This window comes from Rhinichthys klamathensis, unplaced genomic scaffold (genome assembly GCF_029890125.1).
Source record: "Rhinichthys klamathensis goyatoka isolate OS25496 unplaced genomic scaffold, OSU_Roscu_1.1 h1tg000140l_1, whole genome shotgun sequence".
Taxonomy (NCBI): domain Eukaryota; kingdom Metazoa; phylum Chordata; class Actinopteri; order Cypriniformes; family Leuciscidae; genus Rhinichthys; species Rhinichthys klamathensis.
The window spans coordinates 302501-329175 of NW_026606675.1; the positions used below are offsets into that span (position 1 = coordinate 302501).

The 26675-nt window shown below is 36.1% G+C and overlaps 3 protein-coding genes across 3 annotated transcripts in view; all 3 read right to left on the reverse strand.

Annotated features, from left to right (window-relative positions):
* Positions 1 to 8576: 8576 nt before the first annotated feature.
* On the reverse strand, positions 8577 to 22374 carry LOC130089969 (golgin subfamily B member 1-like). Its single transcript, XM_056257593.1, has 2 exons — positions 22299 to 22374; positions 8577 to 22268 (listed from the first exon to the last, which is right to left on the reverse strand). Exons 1-2 carry the CDS (start codon positions 22372 to 22374, stop codon positions 8689 to 8691), a joined length of 13656 nt encoding a protein of 4551 aa, XP_056113568.1. The 3' UTR covers positions 8577 to 8688.
* An 18-nt stretch (positions 22375 to 22392) lies between these two features.
* LOC130090003 (trichohyalin-like) lies at positions 22393 to 25898 on the reverse strand (the record flags this gene model as incomplete). Its single annotated transcript, XM_056257667.1, has 1 exon — positions 22393 to 25898. A coding segment is annotated over exon 1 (3447 nt), but the record flags the coding sequence as incomplete, so codon positions are not given.
* A 92-nt stretch (positions 25899 to 25990) lies between these two features.
* LOC130089955 (nesprin-1-like) overlaps positions 25991 to 26675 on the reverse strand; it is a 29779-nt gene continuing 29094 nt past the window's right edge. Inside the window, exons 6-7 of the mRNA XM_056257579.1 lie at positions 26095 to 26595; positions 25991 to 25999 (exon numbers count right to left, since the gene is read on the reverse strand). Of these exons, the coding sequence (XP_056113554.1) occupies positions 25991 to 25999; positions 26095 to 26595 (510 nt within the window). The remainder of the gene's footprint in view (positions 26000 to 26094; positions 26596 to 26675) is intronic.

Consider the following 26675-nt stretch of genomic DNA (forward strand, 5'->3'; position numbering starts at 1 on the left):
GAGTCGAGTCGAGCCGAGCCGAGCCGAGGCGAGCTGGTACTGTGTAGTGGAAAAGCGCCATTATAATGTATGTTCCGAGCATTATTCTGAAGCAAATTGAACTTGCTTTGCCGCAGCAACCACAGATACAGCAGCAGCAACAGCGTAGCAGATCTAGTATGCCAAGACCAAACCTATGTACATTCAATTTACATTAATAAAATATTTTACAAACTATCCCTAAAGTTGTAATGACTGTACTTATAATAACTCATGAAAATAACTAGTTATGAAAGACCTAGAACATCTTCATCTAAGACCTCATTTTAGTTCACATAAAAACATACGGTATACGATGACAAAAAAATATATTCAATCCCAGTCTTCATTGTTTACCATTTACAAAACGAAGCTAAAACGACAACCAACTGACCTGACCACTAATAAAGAAAAGAAAAAATGAACAGGGATCATTAATCTAACCCCAAATTCCTCAGGCATAAAAAGTCTAGAGCATGTGCTTGAAATCTCTGAAGAGAAATGCAGCTCTTAATAGGCAATTGTGCTGGGTGATATCACAGGTCTGTGCTAAAAAGGAAATTATAAAGCTCTCCAGCCCTTAGTCTGCACTTTATCCACTAATGCAGCCATTAATTTGGCCTATCAAAAAACACTCCAGTCCAGCAAATGCAAAGTAAATCAAATTTACATCAAAGTTTCCTCTGACCGTAAGGATGCCATTTTACATTTCAATTGATCAGACAGCTCTGTCTGCACACAGCGCAATTATAACAATCTATCATCAGACTGTCTTCAGTACTTCTTTCAATAAATTTGGTTTATTGACAGCACTCTGAATTTCAGCTCGCTTTTCCTTTGCAGTTTGTTGCACAAATAGTTGGATAGATGATAGATACAAATGGAAACAAATACTACAGAATTTAGAATCCAATGTACCTTAGCAGGTATTCTAGCAGTATACAAAATGCTAACCAATTAAATGGTAATGGTAAATGGACTGCATTTATATAGCGCTTTCACAGACCCAATGGCCACCAAAGCGCTTTACATTTGCCTCACATTCACCCATTCACACACTCATTCATACACCGACGGGCGACTTTATGAATGATAGCCTTGCTTTTACAGCCATTTATGTCCTTTAATTAATTAAACTACTTAATTTTCTCAATAGTAAGTTGACAATTTAGTCAACTAATTAAGTGAACACATCTTGTCACATCTAACTGTAAGATTTATTTACAGTGAGTGTGAAACACGTATATGAGCTTCATTCCATGTCCTATTTATGTGTGAAATTCCTCCAGGAAGGACATAAATGGCTGTAAAAGCAAGGCTATCATTCATAAAACCTCTTCTCTCAAACAATTGCAGTAATTAGGCTGATTAAAAGAACTTACTCTTCTCTTCTCATTTGGCCTCAGTGGGACAGAGTGCTGTGTAGTTCAAATGAAAAAAGACTGATCAGATCAGTATACTCTGCATTCATCACATAGGGCAGGTATGTAATTAGGAGGGCCTGAAAGGACCTGATAAGTTAGAATTAATCCCACTAGTCATAAATCATTATGGTACTGATTTTATACAAATGTCGGCCTAAGTGTGACAATAAAATCTTAATTTAAGCCATATTTAAATTTGGGTGTAACCAGCTTTTTTACCCCCCAAAAAATACAAAAATAAGATTCAAATAAAGGGTAATATAAATAAAAACATGTATTATTATTATATTTATATTTATTTATTTTATCATTTTATTTCAGTGTATTTATGAATATAATTAATATTTCAATAGAATAAAATAGGCAAATACATACTGTAATATGTATATATACAATAATATAAATAAAATATATTAGTTATCAATTATATTACAGGGGTCATATGATGTGATTTCTTGATTTCCTTTTTCTTTATATCTATATTTATTCACTCTCTCTCTCTTTATATATACACTACTGAACAAAATTATAAATGGAACACTTTTGTTTTGCCCCCATTTTTCATGAGCTGAACTCAAAGATCTAAGACTTTCTATGTACACAAAACATATATGGTATATATATATTAAATGATCTTATTTACGTATATATGTCAGAAATAGTGGTGCTTTATTGCCTATGATCAATGCATAGAACTTCCCTTTGATATGTACATTTTATGTAAATGTGTTTATTGGTTTATTCATTATTCATAACTATGCTGTTTACATTCCCCATACCAGTTTATGCAACATGACATAAACATTTTCACAGGCATGATGAATGCAATTCTATTAAAGACGTTCATTCATTCACACACAAATACAGAACAATAGGTAAGTGAGTCCATGCATGTCTACTAGTCACAAAGGTCAATATATGCTGAATTGGCACTCTTACAATCTGCACTTCAGTGAATGCATGCTGCCGCTCTCCAAGGTGCTGAATCGCTGGACTGGTCTGTAGCATAAAAAGAGGCGAGTGTAAGACTGGCGTAGCATTCAGAGGCTTTTCCTTATCTGTGCACTCACACGAGCGGACCTCATTAAAGCCACTGACCGCAAACAGAACACAAGATTCACGATGAGTGTTTTATGGGTTGACAGAAAAGCACCTTTACATTTGTTTCAACTGTCTGAATGTCAGTGTGTGTGAGAGAGATACAGAGCAGCGGACATATCTGGCTGTGTGGAAGTATATGAATATATGTGTGTGTGTGTGTGTGTTTGAGCTTATGTGTATAATCTATCCTTGTCCTCTCACCTCTTTCTCGAAACAATAGGATCCGTCCCCTCGAGGCACTGGACAGAAGGAGGATGCGATAAGGCCGCTGTTCTCTGCTCTGAACTGACATTTTACAGTGAGACTAACAGCAGAACACACTATTTTACAAACTGCCCCTCCTGACCAGCAGCACAGACTGAATGACTCTCCTCAGCAAACCCAAAACCAGCCATGTGCATCTGGAGTTCAACAGACAAGGCATTTCCACACAACAAACTCCCCTCTGTGCTGAAAAATGCAATATATAAACACATCAAGAGAGAGGAGAGAGAGACAAAGAAAGAGTCTGCTTCTCATTAACCTTCCCTGGCTAGTAATTGCACTGCAACCAAAACCCTCTATAGGTGAAGGTGATGTGTGACAGCTCTTGGCAGTAAAAGGGGAAGAAACTAACCTTTTCTTGAGTTTGCTTTTCTTGAGTTTGCTTGCAGTAAACATCTTGTCACATGTGCCGGTATGAACTATGACATGTATCGTCCCTCGTACCAAGTTTAATCTGTAGCCTATTGTATACCGGCGTGTCAAACCAGTCGGGATATATCAAATGAAAGTCCTCTGTGTTAAGTCTCACACACACCCAATACACCAATTACACAAACAGACAGCAATAGGAAAACCCATTATGTTAAATATGTGCGTGTCAACCAGCAACCAGACATTAGCTTCAAAGATGCCACTCATGCAGAAAACCAATTAGCGCTATGTTTTAACATTTACATAATAAAAAGAAACACTTGTCCACCGGACACCGAGCTGTCCTGTCTTTTCCTGCGCTGGATATCTGTGCAGGAATGTGATGTGTGACAGCTCTTGGCAGTAAAGGGTATGAAAGTGACCTTTGCTTGGGTTTGCTTGCAGTAAACATCTTGTCACATGTGCCGGTATGAACTATGACAGGTTTCAACTGCACCAGGAACAAATGCTTAGGAATAATTGCAGATGTATTACAAATGCTGGGTGTTTGTGTGTACACATTCAGCGACTTGCACAGCGCATGAACCTCCTCCTTGCATTTTAGATTCATTACACTAAATTAGATTATCCACTGACCTGCATGAAGGAGCATAACTGTCTCGCGCTTGGGGTTTAGCGGCTATATATCTTCGTCTATAGCTTCCCTTGGTTCTACAGCACGTCCAAATGTGGCTCAGCCAGCAGGGGGGAGGCTGTACATGAGAGACTATGCCCTGGGGCACAAGACCCTGACTGAAGTCTGCTAATGAGCCTCTTCTACACAGCTGAGTCACTCCATTCATTAAGACAAAACTGGCACTGTACTGCCCACTGTCTCTATCCCACTTTTAATGATGCTAATACATAACGATAAAATATTTTGCATTCACTTTCCTTGTCAATTCTCTATTTATATTACAGGGCTGTAGTATAGACAACAGAAAAATCTATTTACGTATATGGATAATTAAACCAGCACAGCACTTCTGGACCATCAATATTTGGCTCAGTGTCAATTGGACATTGGTGTAAACTATTTTTTTCAGCATTACAACAGGAAGGGGAATTTAATATTTAATGCCAATTAGAGAGACATTCCTTTGAGCAGAGTTAATTAAAGCTGCTATGTTGTGGTTTGCTTAAAAGGTTATCATTTAATATTAGCACATAAAGGAAAGAATACGTGTGCAGAGCAAGTGAAGGACAGGGGTTATGAAAATGAAAACATCAGTTAATGATCATATAGCAGAATGCCGCAAGCACTAAACAGATTATTTGGAAGGTTTTTTTTTTTTTTTTTTTTTTTTTTAAATCTATTTGAATTCACTTGTTCTTTTAAAGATCTTTACTGATGCTCTGATGCCCTCTTGTGTTTGGATAGAAAGTTTCATTATGAAGCAACAAGACTGAATAGTGAAGTAAGACATATTACAGAGAATCGGTTCTTCCAGGAAATAATCAGTTCAAACAATATGTATACGTCTTACGTAATTGCGTCATCGAGTGAGCAGACGGCGTGGGATTTCAAGTGATATTTGGTCTGATTTAAATCATTTCATATTCCACCCTCCCATGATAATTTATAAATTTTCTCTCAAGGATGTAATATGTTACTATGATAATAGCAAGGATCAATCTCTTACTCATGTGGTTAATTTTTGTATTTTATTGGGGAAATTTTTCATTCATAAACAGAAATTCTTAGGGTCTCAACCCTCATTCCCTTTATTTTTAGTGGAATTTAAATTACTTCTTAATTCTCTTATCCTGATAGATAATAAGAAAAGTAATAGATTTATAGAGTGTTATAAAAGTATATTTGGTATTCCCTGATATTATTGTGATTAACTTACCCTCTATGTATTGTTTGTGTAAGATGAATTTTCTGCTTTCTATGGTTGATACTTTTATTTGTATCCTTTTATCTTACTTATATGGAATAATTATATTGTATATGTATGTATATGTTTGTGTGTGTAGATTTATATATATAATTTACTTTTTTTATACTTATATATTTGTGATATAAGGAATGTGTTAATTCCTTGAATTTTGTTTTTGTGTAAGTATCTGACTTATTTTTGTAATTTATAATAAATTTCAAAAAAAAAAAAAAAAAAAAAAAATTCAAGTGATATAAAAAGTAAAACCACTAATAAAACCACATACGTGCACATTTTGGCTGAATTAGTTTTTTTCTTGTAATGTTATATAATTGAATGTGTTGCTTCAGCTTTTAAAACTATTCAAACATTTAGAACATGAATATAGTTTGCAACATACAACAATATCAAATCATCTCTTGGCTGAGATTTCTAAAATATTCATATGCATGTTAAATTGAGCTCATGTGTAGGCTACATCATGTATCTGTTGCACGTGACACCTGAACTAAAGTGCAGCACGCGATGAGCACGTGGCTTGCTTGCGGCATTATTTGGAATTAGTTGAGGAGAAAAACAAAAGTTTTTCCTATGAAATGTAAACGTCCCCTAAAATAACTTACTGCCACAGTAAGTTCAACATAGACGTGCAATTCATATGAGTATGAGACTCATCTCAGGTAGGCCTACGCATACTAGTCAGACATACCAACACCTGCACAGATATACTATAGCCTATTAGCATGCGCGCACAAAAGCTGGTAACTCTCTAGTTTAAAGTGTTTGTAGGGGATTTAGAAAACGTGCTTACTCAAATAATTGGTAACCCGCAGTGGACAGTTGTTTTGAGTGACTTACCCAGCACTGCCCATCAGTAAATTACTCTGTATTCGCAATACTTCGATCTTCGAATCGATCCGGGTAACGTTATGTCCCAAAGAGACTGTTCTTGGTGAAGTGAGAGTTGTTGACCCGACGCCTCAGCGGTTTTGTGAAACGCTTAATCCATTTTTAAGAAAAGGGATGAGTAAAAATGATAAATTATTATAGCGTATTTTTATTTGCTCCGTAAATAATTATAGATACCTCATAATTTCCAATTTGTGTCGATTTTTTTTTATTTACATTTGTTTAATTTTCATCAACTGGTTAACATTTACAACAGTGCATCTGCCACATGATGTAGTAATAAAGATCATCTCCAACAAAAAAGTTAGTCCAATCTGAATATTGTGTATATGAATAAATCATAAAACTGTATAGCCTAAACTTGAAAAAAAGTGCAGTCACTGTAAAATTGTTCTTGTCTGTTTCTTAATTTCTTCTTTCTGTCTACATGCCATTGAGCCATCACAATGGTAGACATGGTAAGAAAGATTATGCAACACAATCTGAATGTTTTGTATGAATACATCACTAAAAAATATTAAAGTGCAAAATCATTTTCTTTTCTTTGCATGACTTTTTCCATCTACATGCCACAGTTTGAGCCATCACAATGGTAAGCAGTAGCTTGAGCAGTTATTGGTAATTGATTCATACTTGATATGCTGCTACTTTTATGATGTCATACAGTTGTATTGAAGTCACTTTGAAACTTGTTTTATGAAACTTGCGAACAAGAGATATGTCTATTCATTAATTAAGGTAAATCTCTATAAAAGGTTTTTTTTTCTGAAAAGAATCTCTAAATCATGTCCTTTGTTTGTTGTTTTGCATGGCTTTCTCCACATACATGCCACGGTTTGAGCCGTCACAATGGTAAATATGATAAGAAATATCACGTGAAAACGTACAAAACTGTATTAACTTGTGTTAAAGTGTAACATAAATATTTTATTCTGAAAAAACACTGCATTTCTGAACATGTTCTATTTATTTCTTTGCATGCCTCTTTTCCAACTACATGTCATGGATTGATCTACCACAATCATCTGACACCAACAAAAGGTCAGTCCAGTCTGAATGTTTTGTGTATGAATACATCATAAAAGTGTCAACTTGTCAAAATCACTGTAAAATTCTTAACATGTTCTTGTGTCTGTTTCTTTCTTTGCATGACTCTTTCTATTTGGTTCTAGTCTGTTTTATTTCGCGCTGCCTTCCTTCTAGTGAGTTTAGGGCAGTATTTAGATTTTCCGTCGTGATTGTGAAAAATGACGCCATTGTAGGTCATTATTGCAATCGAGAATTGCCATAGGAACACTCTTTTACTTTGCTATGGATCCGTCAGCAACGCCACAACATTATGCAGTAAGTAACCATGTTTATTCTAATGCCTGATCTGTGATTGTTGTTTCTTTCTGTGTACGACTCTATCTACATGCAACGGTTTGAGCTGCATTATAGCACAATATTGAAGAAAAACTAATACAAAAAAATGGTAAATTCAGATTTTTATTTATTTCAGTCCAAAGCTGTTTATTGCAAAATACACTGTTTGTGAAAGACAAGTCCAAGCCAAGACACTGAAAGTAATATATATATATATATATATATTGTGTGTGTGTGTGTGTGTACATGAGTCTGGGATATAGTTATTAAATTAGAGTAGAATTGTTTTAGAAATAATGAGTGTTTGATCCTCTTAATGGACACTTGATGGTGTTATCATCTAAAAATAGATTGCCTCGTTGTTAATCTGAGTTAAAACATTCACAAAGCTCTCTTTTTGTCCAGTCGCTAAATAATTGGCCACTGTAATTATCCTGCCAGTGTAGTTCACTGGCGGTTATTTGGCATACTGTGGATCCTTGTGAAATGAATCACTAACAGCAGCTTCTGTGTATCCATGTTTTACAGGGCACATCTGCAACACTCCCATCATGCAGAGATGCAAGAATGTGAACGCAACAAAGAAGACCTGGACCACTCGAACTGGTGCAGTCGTAAGAACAGGATTTTCATTCTCTCACATTTATCAGTGCTCTTCTCAGACCCCAAAGGAATGTGCATAATCACCTTTGGACATAACAGGTGAGCTTTGTATTTTCACAGATAGTTTCGCAGAAATTTCCAGAGTTGTCAATTAAGAGAGCCAAGCACTTCAGTTCCTTTTGGAAAGATTCAGGAGGGAGTATAGCACAAAAACACTAGATAATTATAGTAATTTGCTATGAGAAATCAAAATAGATAATTTCAGCATCAGTTGATCCAGATCCCAGAGTGTTTCATAGATTCATTAGGGAAAACAGTACACAGACAGACACACGTATTGCATACATTATGCTAATGAGTTATTTGATTCCTTCAAGAAGTTACTTGTATGTACTCTACATGGCATTCATTTTGGTACTTTGTGCAAACATCTGTGTTGTGTTTTGAAAATGCAAAGATTTTCTGGATCATATGAACTTTGATCCAACATTTGGAACTACGCAAATAAGCTGTAATTATACGACTTTATTATGCTTTCTAGAATTCCAATTTTTTAGGGTTATTGTAGACCTTACTGAAATGTTATGCTTTTTCCCCTCTGAACACTACATATAATATACAGATAAAAATACATTGTACTTGTTAAGAAAGTGCTTCTCATTTTCATTCAAATTCCATGTGAAGACTGCCTTAATGAACAAGACCTGCGTTTATAAAATGTCCTCTGTGTCCTCTACAGTGTTTCTAGCATTTCTGGGACAGCAGCACCGTCTGATCCAGTGCAATAGCCTCAATCTCCGTGAAGTTGGTCCAGCCACGCCCCCACTCTGGGATTCTTCCTCCCTGTCCTCACTCAGGACATCCAGAGAAATCTCAGAAATCTCCACCCTTCCACTGTCACTTTCCACCTGATCTGTCGTCACTCTCTCAGCTCTTCCAAACTGCTCTCCATCTCCTTCCAACATCAGGGTTTGCACGGCTCTATCCGTAACCCGTCTGAATCGGTCCATCCTTACCGCTGCATCACCGACGAGGCGCTCCATCATCTCCAAGCGCTGTGTACTTGTTTCTGTCTCTTTGCTCTTCAGTCGATTGATCTCTATCAGCATGCACTCCCTTAAAATAAGTATTTCCTTCTCCTTTTCCATGAGCTTGAGTCTGTCGGTTTCTCTCTCATGCCGGAGGGCTTCATTATATCTTTCTATCTCAGCTTTCCGTAGCTCCAACTCAAGTTTTTCTCTTTGCATGCCTATTCTTTCCAGTTCCTTTCTCTGGATGTCTTGTAATTTGTTCTCTAGTTCACCTTTCATTTCATGTATTCTCCTTTTCATTGCACCTATCTCTTCATAGTGTGGTAGAGCATCTCTTTCTTGGTCTCCAGTTTGTGTCTCTTGGGTTCTCCTGTGCTTAATGTCTTCTGTACTTGTTTGAGTCTCTACCACTTCTTGGTTTTCTAGTTGGCTCTGGATATCAGTTTCTTGTTGAGTCCTCTTCATCTGTCTTTGTATGCCACTCTCTATTTGTTGCAGTTCTCTTCGTTTGCTTTCACAGCTTTGTGTGAGATGCTCAATCTCCTCTGTAAGTCTTAAGACCTCGGCTTGAACCTTCTCCGAACTGTTCCTACTTCTCTCAAGACTCTCCAAGATCACTGACTTTTCTTGTTCAGCAGTTCTACATTCATCCCTCACTTTATGCAGGTCTTCTTTTGCCTTGTCCAGCTCAAGGAGGTCAGTTTGTGTGATCTTCATTTTGTTCTCCATTTCATCACGTTGCCTCTGTAATTCAACTCGCATGTTGTTTAGCTCATCTTGTTCTAGGGTTGTGTCATCCATTAGCTGGAGAACTTCTCCCTCAGTTTTAGAGGTTTGTGCTTTGCTTTCTTGGTCTGTCTTTTTCTCCTCTCTAGTGTCTTTGAATGTGACTTTCTTTCTGGAAGTATCATCTGTCTGTCTCTGGATTTTTAGTCTCTCCTGTTCATTTTGTTTTTGTCGAAGCAACTCATTTTCAAATGCTTCCTTCTGTTTTTCCATTGCAGCTATAGTCTTTTCCAGTTGTCCCATCTTTCTCATGAATGATTCTGTGACAATTTCTATTTCTTTATTTTTCTCATCAAGGGTTTTTGATAAATCCTCCTTGTCTTGTGTACGTTGTAGCAGTTTTTCTTCATTTCTTGACCTTTTCTTCATGGTTTCCTCCATATTTCTCTCAAAGTCTTCCATCCTCCTTTGAATGTCAGTTTTAGCTTGTTCCAGTTCATCTCTCTCCTTTTTCATCATTGTCTTCATTCTCTCCAAATCTTCCATTTCTTTACTTAAAGATTCCCTTATTTCTTGCACCTCAGATGTGTGCGTGTCCTCTAACTTTGTCACAGTTGGTTGTTTTGTCTTTGTTGCAGCTGTTTCTTCTTTTAATACCTTTTGTCTGCTATCATCTATTTTCTTAATGTCTTCCGTTTGCGTTTCAGCATCTATTGAGATGGTCTTCAGTTGATATTTATGCGTTTCATCTGCTTTTTGTGCCTCACTTAGGACATCAGCATCCTTCTTTGAGTAGTCTTCTGTTTTCATCTCTCCTGGTAAGTAATGAACTTCTGCTTCCTGTCTCTTTACTTTAATCTCCATTTTTAACGTCTCCAGTTCGGATAATTTTCTGTTTATATGCTCTTTGAGGTGATCCAGTTCCTCTGTTGTTCTAATTTTTTCTTCTATAATGCGTTCCATGTCCTCTTTTTCTTTCTGTATCATGTCTTTATCTTGTTGCAGCAAAGTTCTCTCGCGCTGTACTCTTTGTTCGCTGACTTCAACCTCTTCCTTCAGTCTGTTTAAAGCAGCTCTATCCATTTCGATATGACGTTTTTCACTATCAATGCTCTTTTTGCTGTTTTCAATCTCTGCTCTGTCCTTTTGAATAGCATCATTAAGCTTGTCTCGTTCTGTCTGCATATTTTCATTGTCGATGAGCATGTCCTTCTTTAAAGCATCAATCTCTTCTCTTTCCATTCCAAGATGTTCCTTTTCCCTCTTTGTATCTGTTGTGATTTTCTCAAGCTCATCAGTCTGTTGCACTGCATCAACCTTGATTTGATCAAGAACATTCTTCTGGTCTTCAAATGTTTTTATGTTTTCCTGCAGTTGCCGTCTCTCTTGTTCCAGATGGGTTTTCATGCTCTCTAGATCATTTCTCATTTTTCTGTTTTCTGCAATCAAGTCATCAACCTCCCGCTGCTGTTGATTTATAACATTTTGTCTCATTTCCAGCTGCTTTTTCTCAGCCATAACAATGTTTCTTAGGTTATCCATATCTTTTTTTTGTGTGTCAAGTTCTCTTTCTTTGTTTTTCAGTGCATGTTCTTTAAGTCTTATTTCATTCTGTGTGTTTGCCAATGTGTCTTTCTGCTGTGTTATGTCAGTTATCATCTGTTCTAAGGCCAGTCTTTCTTTGTGCAGTTCTTGCATTGTCAAGTCATTATTTTCTCTTTGTTTTTCAAGATCTTCTCTGAGCGTCTCATTCTCTTCTTTGCTCTTCTCCAAGCTCTCTTTTTGTGTCTGAAGTAGCAGTAGATCAGATTCCAGAAGCTTTGTCTGCCTTTCAATGTCAGCATGCACAGTACTGAGCTCTTCTTCCTTCCTCTTCATGTCGTCCAGACTCTTTCGAGTGTCCTCTTTGTCTTTGATGATTTGATAGGTGGTTTGTTCTGTTTTTCTCATTTCCTCATTAAGTTTTTCAGCCTTTCTTAGTAAATCAGCCTTGATTTCCTCCAGGGAGTCTTTCTCTTTTTGAATATTTAGTTGGTCCATGTTCATCTTCTCTGTGTCACTGTACAGTTGAGATCTTTTATTTTCTATTTCATTCATCAATTGCTTCAACATCATCTTGTCCTCTTCAACGCTCTCCTTCTCCAACTGTAACTCAGTTTTTAGTTGATCCATTTCATGTTTTTCCATTGACAGTCTGTCCAGCATGTCTTTCTTCTCTTCCTCCATTTCATTCCTCAGTTGCTTCAGGTCTTCCATCTCACTCTTGGTGGTTTTCAGAATGTTTTCCATCTCTTGTTTTTCTTGTTGTACTTCAGCTTTCTCTCTGTCAAGTTCACTTTTCTCTCTTTCTAAGATGTTCTTTAGCTCGTCTACCTCATTTTTCTGTTTCTGTATATTTGCTTCCCAGAGAGTTACTTTCTCCCTCTTGTTTTCTATTTCAGTGGTTTTCCTTTCTAGCTCAACATTCATTTTCTCCAAAGCCTTTCTTTCTATTTGCATGTCATTCTCTTTGATTTTAATCTCCTCTTGCTGTTTTCTGATTGTTTTCTCTAGTTCTTTGCTTTTAGTCTGTATTTCTGCATTCATCCGATCAATTTGTTCCCTCTCTTTTACCAACCTGACCTTGACATTTTCTATGTCCTCTAGCTGTCTTCTAATCTCAGCTTCTGCACGCTCCTCTTTTCTTTTGTTTTCTTCTGCTAGTATATCCATCTCTTCTCTTTCTTTTTGTTGTTGGATTACTAAAGCATTCATATTTTCCCTGTCTTTTTGTATGTCCTGCATACTTTTCTCGAGAGCATTTGTCTTGTCTTGAATCTCAGTTCTTATGTCTTCTATTTTTTGTTTTTCAAGCTCTATTTCTTCTTTTTGGTCATCTAACTGGGTTTGCATCTTTTCAATATGTTCCATCTCTCTGTTAATTCTCTCTTTGGTGGTTTCAACATCCTCTTTCTCTTTCAGTAATTGATCTTTCAGGTGTGTGACCTCCTCTCTCTCAATTTTCAAGATTTGCCTGTTCTCTTCATCATGTTTGGTCCTTTCAGTGGCTACCTGTGTCTCATCCCACTTCCTTTCTGAAGCTTCCCCAATGTATTCCAGTTGTTGTGCTTGTTTGTACATTTTAAACCTCTGTTGTTCTAGCTCGCTCTTTTCCATAGCCAATTTCTCCTGAGTTTTCTTCTCTCTCTCCTCCATCTGGGACTTTTGAAGAGCTTCTAATTCCTTCAACTTAATATTCAGTTCATTCACCAAATCCTGTAATCTTGTCTCCAGTTTTGTTTTTTCTCTTTCTAGTATCTGACAGTTGCTTTCCATCTCTGTTTTTTCCCTGATCAAATTCTCATTCACCTGTTCTAGGTCATTTTTCTGTCTCTTGGTTTCTTTGAGGATTGCTTCAATCTTCATCATTTCATCTTGTAAGTTCCTGTCACTGTCCGCGTCCCTTATTTCTGCAGTCATTTGCAGCATTTCAGCTTTCTTGTGTTCTAGCTCACCCTTCTCTCTTTTAATAATGTCCCTTATTGTTTCAATTTCTCTCTGCTCATTCTGGAGGTCAGCTTTCATCCTTTCTATTTCTTCTTTCTCTTCTTTCAATGAGTCCATAACATCATGTGTTTCATCATATTGCACTTCTGCATCTGTTTTCTGTGTTTTTTCTTTCTGCAAGTCTGTTATGATTTGCTTCAGTTCATGTTTTTCTCTCTCACACTCTTTTCGCATTTTCTGAATTTCTCCTCTTTCAATGTCAATTTCAGTCTTCATTTTTTCTAATTCTACTCTTCTCAGCTGAAGCTCTTGATTTTCAGCCGCTTTCATGTTTTTTTGTTCATCTTTTTCTTTCAGTTCTTCAATGTGCTCCATTTCTACTTGCTTTGTTTTAATTTCCTCCTCAATCCGTTTAATCTCCTCCATCCGTTTATTTGTTTCATTCCTAATAATTTTAACCTCTTCTTGTTCTTTGGAAAGTTGGGCTGCTATTTTTTCTACCCTTTCCTTTTCTTTAAGAATGTCCTCCAAAAGGCTCTCTGTGTCCTCTGCTTTCCTTGATTCCAGCTCATCTTTTTCAGTCTCCATGTTTTGTTGCATACCCTCAAACTCCTCTTTTTGTGTCTCCAGATCGACTCTCATTCTATTTAGCTCATTTTTTTCTGAGTTCAACATTGCTTGACACATCTCAATTTCCATTTTCTCCCTCTGCAGCCCAGCGTGTATTTTTTCTACTTCATCCCTCTCCTTTTGTAATGCCTCTTTTTGGTTCTGTATTTCCTCCATGTGTCTATTTACAGTCTCCTCTCTTTCTGTAAGCATGCCAAATAACTCATGTTCCTCCATTCCTTTGGCATCCCCAATGTCACGTCTCTTTCTTTTTATTTCTGTGTTTATGAAGTCCAACTCCTCTTGTCTCTGTTTTATCTCATATGAGATGGTTTCCATTTCTCTCTTCTGTTCTTGAAGTTGAACTTCCATGTTTTCTATTCTCTCCTCTTTGCTCTTGGTCTCCATTAGAATATTTTGTATGTCCATCTCTATTTTTTCTTGAGTCATTTCTAACTCAGATCTTTCATTTTCCATATTCTGTCTGCATATCTCCATCTCTTCATATTGTTTCTCAAGAGTGGCTCTATATTTCTCTAGATCTTTCTTCTCTCTGTCAATGTCTTGTCTCATTTTCTTGATCTCTTTCTGGTCTCTCTGTAAAATAAGTTTTGTCTTTTCTAGTTCTCTTCTTTCAGTCTTCAGCATCTCAGTAAGGCCTTCGGTTTCATCTTTATTGAACTCCAACTTTACTACCATGGATGGATCTGGTACATATTTATATTCACTTGTAGGTGTTGTGTCCTCTCGGCTTGCCTCCATTTCGGTTTCTTCACTTCTCAGTTTGAGCTCCATGTCTTCCTGACCTCTTATTCTTTCTAGTTGATCTTCCTTCTCTCTTGTTATGAAAGTTCTATATCCCTTATGAATGTCTGTGTGTTCCTCAACAATCTCTTCCTGAGGGGTTGAAATGTCTCCTACAGGTATGTAATCTAGATCAGATGTTTGTGTTGCAGAACTAATCGAAATGATTTCCGGTCTCTGTGTTGGTTGTATACTCTTCATCTCTTCCAGTGCCTCCCTCTGATGTTCCAAGATGTTTTTGTTTCTTTCAAGTTCCTCCCTTTCCCTTTGAATCTCAAACAAGAGTCTGTTGACTTCATCTATTTGTATCGGTTTTCCTTGAGATACTGTTTCTTCTGACTTCTGTTGAGCAAGTTGTTTGGGTAAACGTTCCTCCTTTAATGTTTCAGATGCTTCTTTCTCTTTTTCTAGTTGATGGGTCTGCTCTTTTATGGTCTTTATTTCTTCAGCCTGTCTCTTGATTTCAGCCTTGAACTGCTCTAGATCTTTCCTCTCATTTTGCACTATTTGCTTTTCCAGTTTGATTTCCTCCTCTTTAGCGTTTATTTTGGCTTTTGTTTGCTCCATTTCCTTCTTTAGACTATCTATCATTTCCTTGCTCATTTCAGTTTTATTTTGTTCCATCAATATTTGGGACATCAGTTGATCAAGTTCCTCTCTCTCCATCTTTGCTTTTACTCTCATCTCTTCCATTTGTTGTCTGTGTGTTTCAGATTCATTCCTCATGTTCTCCAGATCTTTCTTCTCCTTATTCATGGCTCTTAAACTCTTCTCCAGTCTGTGCTGCTGTCTATTCTTTTCAATCTGTAACTCATTTTTGATTTCTTCTGTTTCATCTCTTTGTTTTTGTAATTCCTTCTGAAGAATGTCCAGCTCATTCCACTTCTTCATTATGTCCTCTTTTTCTTTCTCCAGTTCATCTTTCTGTCTTAAAATTTCATCAGCTTTCTGCTCAAGAAGCTTCTTCTCATCATCCATTGATATTTTACTCATCTCTTCTTTTTCTCTGTGTTTTGTCATATGCATCTCCAGATCATCAGCTTGTCTCTGTAACTCTTCTCTTTCCTTTTTGATGTTATTTCTCTCTTTCTCCAAAATATCTTTCTTGGTCTCAATCTCTTGATTTTCAAGAGATATATCAAACATAATTTGCTCTAGTTCATTCCTTCTCTTGTTTGTTTCTTCTATGACACTTTCATATTCCTGGTTGGCCTGTTTAAGTTTTTCTTCCATTTTGTTCTTTTCTCCTTCTTGTCTGCTGACCTCCAGAATGTTCCTTATGGACTCAGTCTTTGACTGCTCATATTCATCAATTCTCTGTTGTAACTGTGCCCATTTATGATTTATTTCTTCTCTTTCTTGTTCTAAAAGGTCTCTGCAGTTCTTCAACTCTTGTTTTTGTCTACTTAAATCTGTGTTCATCTTTTCCAGATCTTCTTTTCGTCTCCCCGTTTCAATGACACTCTCAGTTTCTTCTTTGTTCTTTTGTAGACGAGGTTCCGTCAGTGTTTCTCTCTCCTTCTTTATTTCCTCATTCATGTATCCGATTTGTACACTTTCAATTTGCAGTTCAGTCTTTCTTTGATCCAGAAGATATTTTTCATCTGTGATCTTTTGTTTCTCAAGTTCAAGCTCTTCTTTCTGGATTGTAATATCATGTCTCTGTTCCTCCACCTCATCCATTAATTTTTGAATTATTTCTTTGTTCTTTTCAATGTTGTCCTTTTCTAGATCAATCTCTTGTATTTTCTGGTCAAGTGCTGATCTCTCTAGTTGGATTGCCTCTCTCATGTCTTCTTCCATTTGCTGTCTTTGTGTCATTATTTGAGTCCTCATCTTCTCCAGGTCATTTCTTTCCTGTTCAATCATCTTCCTGTCATCATCCATTTTCTTCCGCTCATGATCTATTTCAGTTTTCTCTCTCTCCAGGTCACTCTTTATCTGATCAAGTTCTTCTCTCTCCATCTTTGCTTTTACTCTCATTTCTTCTTCTTTCTCTTCTTCTTTCAAAATCTGTTCTTTCAATATCTTTAACTCTTGTGCTTTTAGGTTTATATCATGATGTTCCTGCTCAGCTTTAGTCTTTAACTCCTGGATCTCGGCTTTGGTCTCTTCTAGACTTTTTCTTTCTTTGTCCATCTTCTTCTGTTCTGGTATATCCTCTTCCTTCTGTTTTCTGACTTGAGCATCAAATTCATCAATTCTCTGCTGTAATTGTGTCCATTTATTATTAATTTCTTCTCTTTCCTGTTCTAGAAGGTCTCTGTTTTTCCTCAGCTCTTCTTCTTGTTTATTTGTGTTTGTTCTTGTTTTTTCCTGATCCTCTTTTTGTCTCTTTGTTTCTTCAATGACACTTTCAATTAATTCTTTGTCCATTTGTAGATGAGCTTCCATTTCCTTCAGTTTTTCTCTTTCCTTCTTTATTTCCTCCTCCATATATTTGATTCGTTCAACTTCATTTTGCAGTTTATTCTTTCTTTCAGCCAGAATATCTTTTTCATCTGTGATCTTTTGTTTCTCAAGGTCAAGCTCTTCTTTCTGGATTGTAATATCATGTCTCTGTTCCTCCACCTCATCCATTAATTTTTTAATTATTTCTTTGTTCTTTTCAATTGTTTTCTTTTCTAGATCAATCTCTTGTATTTTCTGGTCAAGTGCTGATCTCTCTAGTTGGATTGCCTCTCTCATGTCTTCTTCCATTTGCTGTCTTTGTGTCATTATTTCAGTCCTCATCTTCTCCGGGTCCTTTCTTTCCTTTTCAATCATCTTCCTGTCATCATCCATTTTCTTCTGCTCATGATCTATTCTAGTTTTCTCTCTCTCCAATTCATTTTTTATCTGATCAAGTTCTTCTCTCTCCATCTTTGCTTTTACTCTCATTTCTTCTTCTTTCTCTTTTTCTTTCAAAATCTGTTCTTTCAATATGTTTAACTCTTGTGTTTTTAGGTTTATATCATGATGTTCCTGCTCAGCTTTAGTCTTTAACTCCTGGATCTCAGCTTTGGTCTCTTCTAGACTTTTTCTTTCTTCTTCCATCTTCTTCTGTTCTGGTATATCCTCTTCCTTCTGTTTTCTGACTTGATCCTCAAATTCATCAATTCTCTGCTGTAATTGTGTCCATTTATTCTTAATGTCTCCTCTTTCTTGTTCTAGAAGGTCTCTGCAGTTCTTCAACTCTTGTTTTTGTTCATTTATGTCCGTGCTTATCTTTTCCAGATCCTCTTTTTGTCTCTTTGTTTCTTCACGCTCACTTAATTCTTTGTCCTTTTGTAGTTTAGCTTCAATTTCCTTCAGTGTTTCTCTCTTCTTGTTTATTTCCTCATTCATGTATCTGATTTTTACACTTTCATTTTGCAGTTTATTCTTTCTTTCAGCCAGAAGATCTTTTTCATCAGTGATCTTTTGTTTCTCAAGGTCAAGCTCTTCTTTCTGGATTGTAATATCATGTCTCTGTTCCTCCACCTCATCCATTAATTTTTGAATTATTTCTTTGTTCTTTTCAATTGTGTCCTTTTCTAGATCAATCTCTTGTATTTTCTGGTCAAGTGCTGATCTCTCTAGTTGGATTGCCTCTCTCATGTCTTCTTCCATTTGCTGTCTTTGTGTCATTATTTGAGTCCTCATCTTCTCCAGGTCATTTCTTTCCTGTTCAATCATCTTCCTGTCATCATCCATTTTCTTCTGCTCATGATCTATTTCAGTTTTCTCTCTCTCCAGTTCACTCTTTATCTGATCAAGTTCTTCTCTCTCCATCTTTGCTCTTACTGTCATTTCTTCTTCTTTCTCTTTTTCTTTCATAATCTGTCCTTGCAGTGTGTTTAACTCTTGTGTTTTTAGGTTTATATCATGATGTTGCTGCTCAGCTTTAGTTTTCACCTCTAGGATCTCAGCTTTGGATTTTTCTAGACTTTTTCTTTCTTCTTCCATCTTCTTCTTTTCTGTTATATCCTCTTCCTTCTGTTTTCTGACTTGAGCATCAACTTCATCAATTCTCTGCTGTAATTGTGTCCATTTATTATTCATTTCTTCTCTTTCCTGTTCTAGAAGGTCTCTGCAATTCTTCAACTCTTGTTTTTGTTCATTTATGTTTGTCCTCATCTTTTCCAGATCCTCTTTTTGTCTCTTTGTTTCTTCAATGACACTTTCAATTAATTCTTTGTCCTTTTGTAGATGAGCTTCCATTTCCTTCAGTTTTTCTCTTTCCTTCTTTATTTCCTCCTCCATATATCTGATTCGTTTAACTTCATTTTGCAGTTCAGTCTTTCTTTGAGCCAGAATATATTTTTCATCTGTGATCTTTTGTTTCTCAAGGTCAAGCTCTTCTTTCTGGATTGTAATACCATGTCTCTGTTCCTCCACCTCATCCATTAATTTTTTTATTATTTCTTTGTTCTTTTCAATGTTGTCCTTTTCTAGATCAATCTCTTGTATTTTCTGGTCAAGTGCTGATCTCTCTAGTTGGATTGCCTCTCTCATGTCTTCTTCCATTTGCTGTCTTTGTGTCATTATTTGAGTCCTCATCTTCTCCAGGTCCTTTCTTTCGTGTTCAATCATCTTCCTGTCATCATCCATTTTCTTCCGCTCATGAAATATTTCAGTTTTCTCTCTCTCCAGGTCACTCTTTATCTGATCAAGTTCTTCTCTCTCCATCTTTGCTTTTACTCTCATTTCTTCTTCTTTCTCTTCTTCTTTCAAAATCTGTTCTTTCAATATCTTTAACTCTTGTGCTTTTAGGTTTATATCATGATGTTCCTGCTCAGCTTTAGTCTTTAACTCCTGGATCTCGGCTTTGGTCTCTTCTAGACTTTTTCTTTCTTTGTCCATCTTCTTCTGTTCTGGTATATCCTCTTCCTTCTGTTTTCTGACTTGAGCATCAAATTCATCAATTCTCTGCTGTAATTGTGTCCATTTATTATTAATTTCTTCTCTTTCCTGTTCTAGAAGGTCTCTGTTTTTCCTCAGCTCTTCTTCTTGTTTATTTGTGTTTGTTCTTGTTTTTTCCTGATCCTCTTTTTGTCTCTTTGTTTCTTCAATGACACTTTCAATTAATTCTTTGTCCATTTGTAGATGAGCTTCCATTTCCTTCAGTTTTTCTCTTTCCTTCTTTATTTCCTCCTCCATATATCTGATTCGTTCAACTTCATTTTGCAGTTTATTCTTTCTTTCAGCCAGAATATCTTTTTCATCTGTGATCTTTTGTTTCTCAAGGTCAAGCTCTTCTTTCTGGATTGTAATATCATGTCTCTGTTCCTCCACCTCATCCATTAATTTTATTATTATTTCTTTGTTCTTTTCAATTGTTTTCTTTTCTAGATCAATCTCTTGTATTTTCTGGTCAAGTGCTGATCTCTCTAGTTGGATTGCCTCTCTCATGTCTTCTTCCATTTGCTGTCTTTGTGTCATTATTTGAGTCCTCATCTTCTCCAGGTCCTTTCTTTCGTGTTCAATCATCTTCCTGTCATCATCCATTTTCTTCTGCTCATGATCTATTCTAGTTTTCTTTTCTTCTCTCTCCATCTTTGCTTTTACTCTCATTTCTTCTTCTTTCTCTTTTTCTTTCAAAATCTGTTCTTTCAAAATGTTTAACTCTTGCGTTTTTAGGTTTATATCATGATGTTGCTGCTCAGCTTTAGTCTTTAACTCCTGGATCTCAGCTTTGGTCTCTTCTAGACTTTTTCTTTCTTCTTCCATCTTCTTCTGTTCTGTTATATCCTCTTCCTTCTGTTTTCTGACTTTATCCTCAAATTCATCAATTCTCTGCTGTAATTGTGTCCATTTATTCTTAATGTCTCCTCTTTCTTGTTCTAGAAGGTCTCTGCAGTTCTTCAACTCTTGTTTTTGTTCATTTATGTCCGTGCTCATCTTTTCCAGATCCTCTTTTTGTCTCTTTGTTTCTTCACGCTCACTTAATTCTTTGTCCTTTTGTAGTTTAGCTTCAATTTCCTTCAGTTTTTCTCTTTCCTTCTTTATTTCCTCCTCCATATATCTGATTCGTTCAACTTCATTTTGCAGTTTATTCTTTCTTTCAGCCAGAATATCTTTTTCATCTGTGATCTTTTGTTTCTCAAGGTCAAGCTCTTCTTTCTGGATTGTAATATCATGTCTCTGTTCCTCCACCTCATCCATTAATTTTTTAATTATTTCTTTGTTCTTTTCAATTGTTTTCTTTTCTAGATCAATCTCTTGTATTTTCTGGTCAAGTGCTGATCTCTCTAGTTGGATTGCCTCTCTCATGTCTTCTTCCATTTGCTGTCTTTGTGTCATTATTTGAGTCCTCATCTTCTCCAGGTCCTTTCTTTCCTGTTCAATCATCTTCCTGTCATCATCCATTTTCTTCCGCTCATGAAATATTTCAGTTTTCTCTCTCTCCAGGTCACTCTTTATCTGATCAAGTTCTTCTCTCTCCATCTTTGCTTTTACTCTCATTTCTTCTTCTTTCTCTTCTTCTTTCAAAATCTGTTCTTTCAATATCTTTAACTCTTGTGCTTTTAGGTTTATATCATGATGTTCCTGCTCAGCTTTAGTCTTTAACTCCTGGATCTCGGCTTTGGTCTCTTCTAGACTTTTTCTTTCTTTGTCCATCTTCTTCTGTTCTGGTATATCCTCTTCCTTCTGTTTTCTGACTTGAGCATCAAATTCATCAATTCTCTGCTGTAATTGTGTCCATTTATTATTAATTTCTTCTCTTTCCTGTTCTAGAAGGTCTCTGTTTTTCCTCAGCTCTTCTTCTTGTTTATTTGTGTTTGTTCTTGTTTTTTCCTGATCCTCTTTTTGTCTCTTTGTTTCTTCAATGACACTTTCAATTAATTCTTTGTCCATTTGTAGATGAGCTTCCATTTCCTTCAGTTTTTCTCTTTCCTTCTTTATTTCCTCCTCCATATATCTGATTCGTTCAACTTCATTTTGCAGTTTATTCTTTCTTTCAGCCAGAATATCCCTTTCATCTGTGATCTTTTGTTTCTCAAGGTCAAGCTCTTCTTTCTGGATTGTAATATCATGTCTCTGTTCCTCCACCTCATCCATTAATTTTATTATTATTTCTTTGTTCTTTTCAATTGTTTTCTTTTCTAGATCAATCTCTTGTATTTTCTGGTCAAGTGCTGATCTCTCTAGTTGGATTGCCTCTCTCATGTCTTCTTCCATTTGCTGTCTTTGTGTCATTATTTGAGTCCTCATCTTCTCCAGGTCCTTTCTTTCGTGTTCAATCATCTTCCTGTCATCATCCATTTTCTTCTGCTCATGATCTATTCTAGTTTTCTTTTCTTCTCTCTCCATCTTTGCTTTTACTCTCATTTCTTCTTCTTTCTCTTTTTCTTTCAAAATCTGTTCTTTCAAAATGTTTAACTCTTGCGTTTTTAGGTTTATATCATGATGTTCCTGCTCAGCTTTAGTCTTTAACTCCTGGATCTCAGCTTTGGTCTCTTCTAGACTTTTTCTTTCTTCTTCCATCTTCTTCTGTTCTGTTATATCCTCTTCCTTCTGTTTTCTGACTTTATCCTCAAATTCATCAATTCTCTGCTGTAATTGTGTCCATTTATTCTTAATGTCTCCTCTTTCTTGTTCTAGAAGGTCTCTGCAGTTCTTCAACTCTTGTTTTTGTTCATTTATGTCCGTGCTTATCTTTTCCAGATCCTCTTTTTGTCTCTTTGTTTCTTCACGCTCACTTAATTCTTTGTCCTTTTGTAGTTTAGCTTCAATTTCCTTCAGTGTTTCTCTCTTCTTGTTTATTTCCTCATTCATGTATCTGATTTGTACACTTTCATTTTGCAGTTTATTCTTTCTTTCAGCCAGAAGATCTTTTTCATCAGTGATCTTTTGTTTCTCAAGGTCAAGCTCTTCTTTCTGGATTGTAATATCATGTCTCTGTTCCTCCACCTCATCCATTAATTTTTGAATTATTTCTTTGTTCTTTTCAATTGTGTCCTTTTCTAGATCAATCTTTTGTATTTTCTGGTCAAGTGCTGATCTCTCTAGTTGGATTGCCTCTCTCATGTCTTCTTCCATTTGCTGTCTTTGTGTCATTATTTGAGTCCTCATCTTCTCCAGGTCCTTTCTTTCCTGTTCAATCATCTTCCTGTCATCATCCATTTTCTTCTGCTCATTATCTATTTCAGTTTTCTCTCTCTCCAGTTCACTCTTTATCTGATCAAGTTCTTCTCTCTCCATCTTTGCTCTTACTGTCATTTCTTCTTCTTTCTCTTTTTCTTTCATAATCTGTCCTTGCAGTGTGTTTAACTCTTGTGTTTTTAGGTTTATATCATGATGTTGCTGCTCAGCTTTAGTTTTCACCTCTAGGATCTCAGCTTTGGATTTTTCTAGACTTTTTCTTTCTTCTTCCAGCTTCTTCTGTTCTGTTATATCCTCTTCCTTCTGTTTTCTGACTTGAGCATCAACTTCATCAATTCTCTGCTGTAATTGTGTCCATTTATTATTCATTTCTTCTCTTTCCTGTTCTAGAAGGTCTCTGCAATTCTTCAACTCTTGTTTTTGTTCATTTATGTTTGTCCTCATCTTTTCCAGATCCTCTTTTTGTCTCTTTGTTTCTTCAATGACACTTTCAATTAATTCTTTGTCCTTTTGTAGATGAGCTTCCATTTCCTTCAGTTTTTCTCTTTCCTTCTTTATTTCCTCCTCCATATATCTGATTCGTTTAACTTCATTTTGCAGTTCAGTCTTTCTTTGAGCCAGAATATATTTTTCATCTGTGATCTTTTGTTTCTCAAGGTCAAGCTCTTCTTTCTGGATTGTAATACCATGTCTCTGTTCCTCCACCTCATCCATTATTTTTTTTATTATTTCTTTGTTCTTTTCAATGTTGTCTTTTTCTAGATCAATCTTTTGTATTTTCTGGTCAAGTGCTGATCTCTCTAGTTGGATTGCCTCTCTCATGTCTTCTTCCATTTGCTGTCTTTGTGTCATTATTTGAGTCCTCATCTTCTCCAGGTCCTTTCTTTCGTGTTCAATCATCTTCCTGTCATCATCCATTTTCTTCCGCTCATGAAATATTTCAGTTTTCTCTCTCTCCAGGTCACTCTTTATCTGATCAAGTTCTTCTCTCTCCATCTTTGCTTTTACTCTCATTTCTTCTTCTTTCTCTTCTTCTTTCAAAATCTGTTCTTTCAATATCTTTAACTCTTGTGCTTTTAGGTTTATATCATGATGTTCCTGCTCAGCTTTAGTCTTTAACTCCTGGATCTCAGCTTTGGATTTTTCTAGACTTTTTCTTTCTTTGTCCATCTTCTTCTGTTCTGGTATATCCTCTTCCTTCTGTTTTCTGACTTGAGCATCAAATTCATCAATTCTCTGCTGTAATTGTGTCCATTTATTATTAATTTCTTCTCTTTCCTGTTCTAGAAGGTCTCTGTTTTTCCTCAGCTCTTCTTCTTGTTGATTTGTGTTTGTTCTTGTTTTTTCCTGATCCTCTTTTTGTCTCTTTGTTTCTTCAATGACACTTTCAATTAATTCTTTGTCCATTTGTAGATGAGCTTCCATTTCCTTCAGTTTTTCTCTTTCCTTCTTTATTTCCTCCTCCATATATCTGATTCGTTCAACTTCATTTTGCAGTTTATTCTTTCTTTCAGCCAGAATATCCCTTTCATCTGTGATCTTTTGTTTCTCAAGGTCAAGCTCTTCTTTCTGGATTGTAATATCATGTCTCTGTTCCTCCACCTCATCCATTAATTTTTTAATTATTTCTTTGTTTTTTTCAATTGTGTCCTTTTCTAGATCAATCTTTTGTATTTTCTGGTCAAGTGCTGATCTCTCTAGTTGGATTGCCTCTCTCATGTCTTCTTCCATTTGCTGTCTTTGTGTCATTATTTGAGTCCTCATCTTCTCCAGGTCATTTCTTTCCTGTTCAATCATCTTCCTGTCATCATCCATTTTCTTCTGCTCATGATCTATTTCAGTTTTCTCTCTCTCCAGTTCACTCTTTATCTGATCAAGTTCTTCTCTCTCCATCTTTGCTTTTACTCTCATTTCTTCTTCTTTTTCTTTTTCTTTCAAAATCTGTTCTTTCAATATGTTTAACTCTTGCGTTTTTAGGTTTATATCATGATGTTCCTGCTCAGCTTTAGTCTTTAACTCCTGGATCTCAGCTTTGGTCTCTTCTAGACTTTTTCTTTCTTCTTCCAGCTTCTTCTGTTCTGTTATATCCTCTTCCTTCTGTTTTCTGACTTGAGCATCAAATTCATCAATTCTCTGCTGTAATTGTGTCCATTTATTATTCATTTCTTCTCTTTCCTGTTCTAGAAGGTCTCTGCAATTCTTCAACTCTTGTTTTTGTTCATTTATGTTTGTGCTCATCTTTTCCAGATCCTCTTTTTGTCTCTTTGTTTCTTCAATGACACTTTCAATTAATTCTTTGTCCTTTCGTAGATGAGCTTCCATTTCCTTCAGTTTTTCTCTTTCCTTCTTTATTTCCTCCTCCATATATCTGATTCGTTCAACTTCATTTTGCAGTTCAGTCTTTCTTTGAGCCAGAAGATATTTTTCATCTGTGATCTTTTGTTTCTCAAGGTAAAGCTCTTCTTTCTGGATTGTAATACCATGTCTCTGTTCCTCCACCTCATCCATTATTTTTTTTATTATTTCTTTGTTCTTTTCAATGTTGTCCTTTTCTAGATCAATCTCTTGTATTTTCTGGTCAAGTGCTGATCTCTCTAGTTGGATTGCCTCTCTCATGTCTTCTTCCATTTGCTGTCTTTGTGTCATTATTTGAGTCCTCATCTTCTCCAGGTCCTTTCTTTCCTGTTCAATCATCTTCCTGTCATCATCCATTTTCTTCTGCTCATGATCTATTTCAGTTTTCTCTCTCTCCAGTTCACTCTTTATCTGATCAAGTTCTTCTCTCTCCATCTTTGCTCTTACTGTCATTTCTTCTTCTTCTTTCTCTTTTTCTTTCATAATCTGTCCTTGCAGTGTGTTTAACTCTTGTGTTTTTAGGTTTATATCATGATGTTGCTGCTCAGCTTTAGTTTTCACCTCTAGGATCTCAGCTTTGGATTTTTCTAGACTTTTTCTTTCTTCTTTCAGCTTCTTCTGTTCTGTTATATCCTCTTCCTTCTGTTTTCTGACTTGATCCTCAAATTCATCAATTCTCTGCTGTATTTGTGTCCATTTATTCTTAATGTCTCCTCTTTCTTGTTCTAGAAGGTCTCTGCAGTTCTTCAACTCTTGTTTTTGTTCATTTATGTCCGTGCTCATCTTTTCCAGATCCTCTTTTTGTCTCTTTGTTTCTTCACGCTCACTTAATTCTTTGTCCTTTTGTAGTTTAGCTTCAATTTCCTTCAGTGTTTCTCTCTTCTTGTTTATTTCCTCATTCATGTATCTGATTTGTACACTTTCATTTTGCAGTTCAGTCTTTCTTTCAGCCAGAAGATCTTTTTCATCAGTGATCTTTTGTTTCTCAAGGTCAAGCTCTTCTTTCTGGATTGTAATATCATGTCTCTGTTCCTCCACCTCATCCATTAATTTTTGAATTATTTCTTTGTTCTTTTCAATTGTGTCCTTTTCTAGATCAATCTTTTGTATTTTCTGGTCAAGTGCTGATCTCTCTAGTTGGATTGCCTCTCTCATGTCTTCTTCCATTTGCTGTCTTTGTGTCATTATTTGAGTCCTCATCTTCTCCAGGTCATTTCTTTCCTGTTCAATCATCTTCCTGTCATCATCCATTTTCTTCTGCTCATGATCTACTTCAGTTTTCTCTCTGTCCAGTTCACTCTTTATCTGATCAAGTTCTTCTCTCTCCATCTTTGCTCTTACTGTCATTTCTTCTTCTTTTTCTTTCAAAATCTGTTCTTTCAATATGTTTAACTCTTGCGTTTTTAGGTTTATATCATGATGTTCCTGCTCAGCTTTAGTCTTCACCTCTAGGATCTCAGCTTTGGATTTTTCAAGACTTTTTCTTTCTTCTTCCAGCTTCTTCTGTTCTGTTATATCCTCTTCCTTCTGTTTTCTGACCTGAGCATCAAATTCATCAATTCTCTGCTGTAATTGTGTCCATTTATTATTAATTTCTTCTCTTTCCTGTTCTAGAAGTT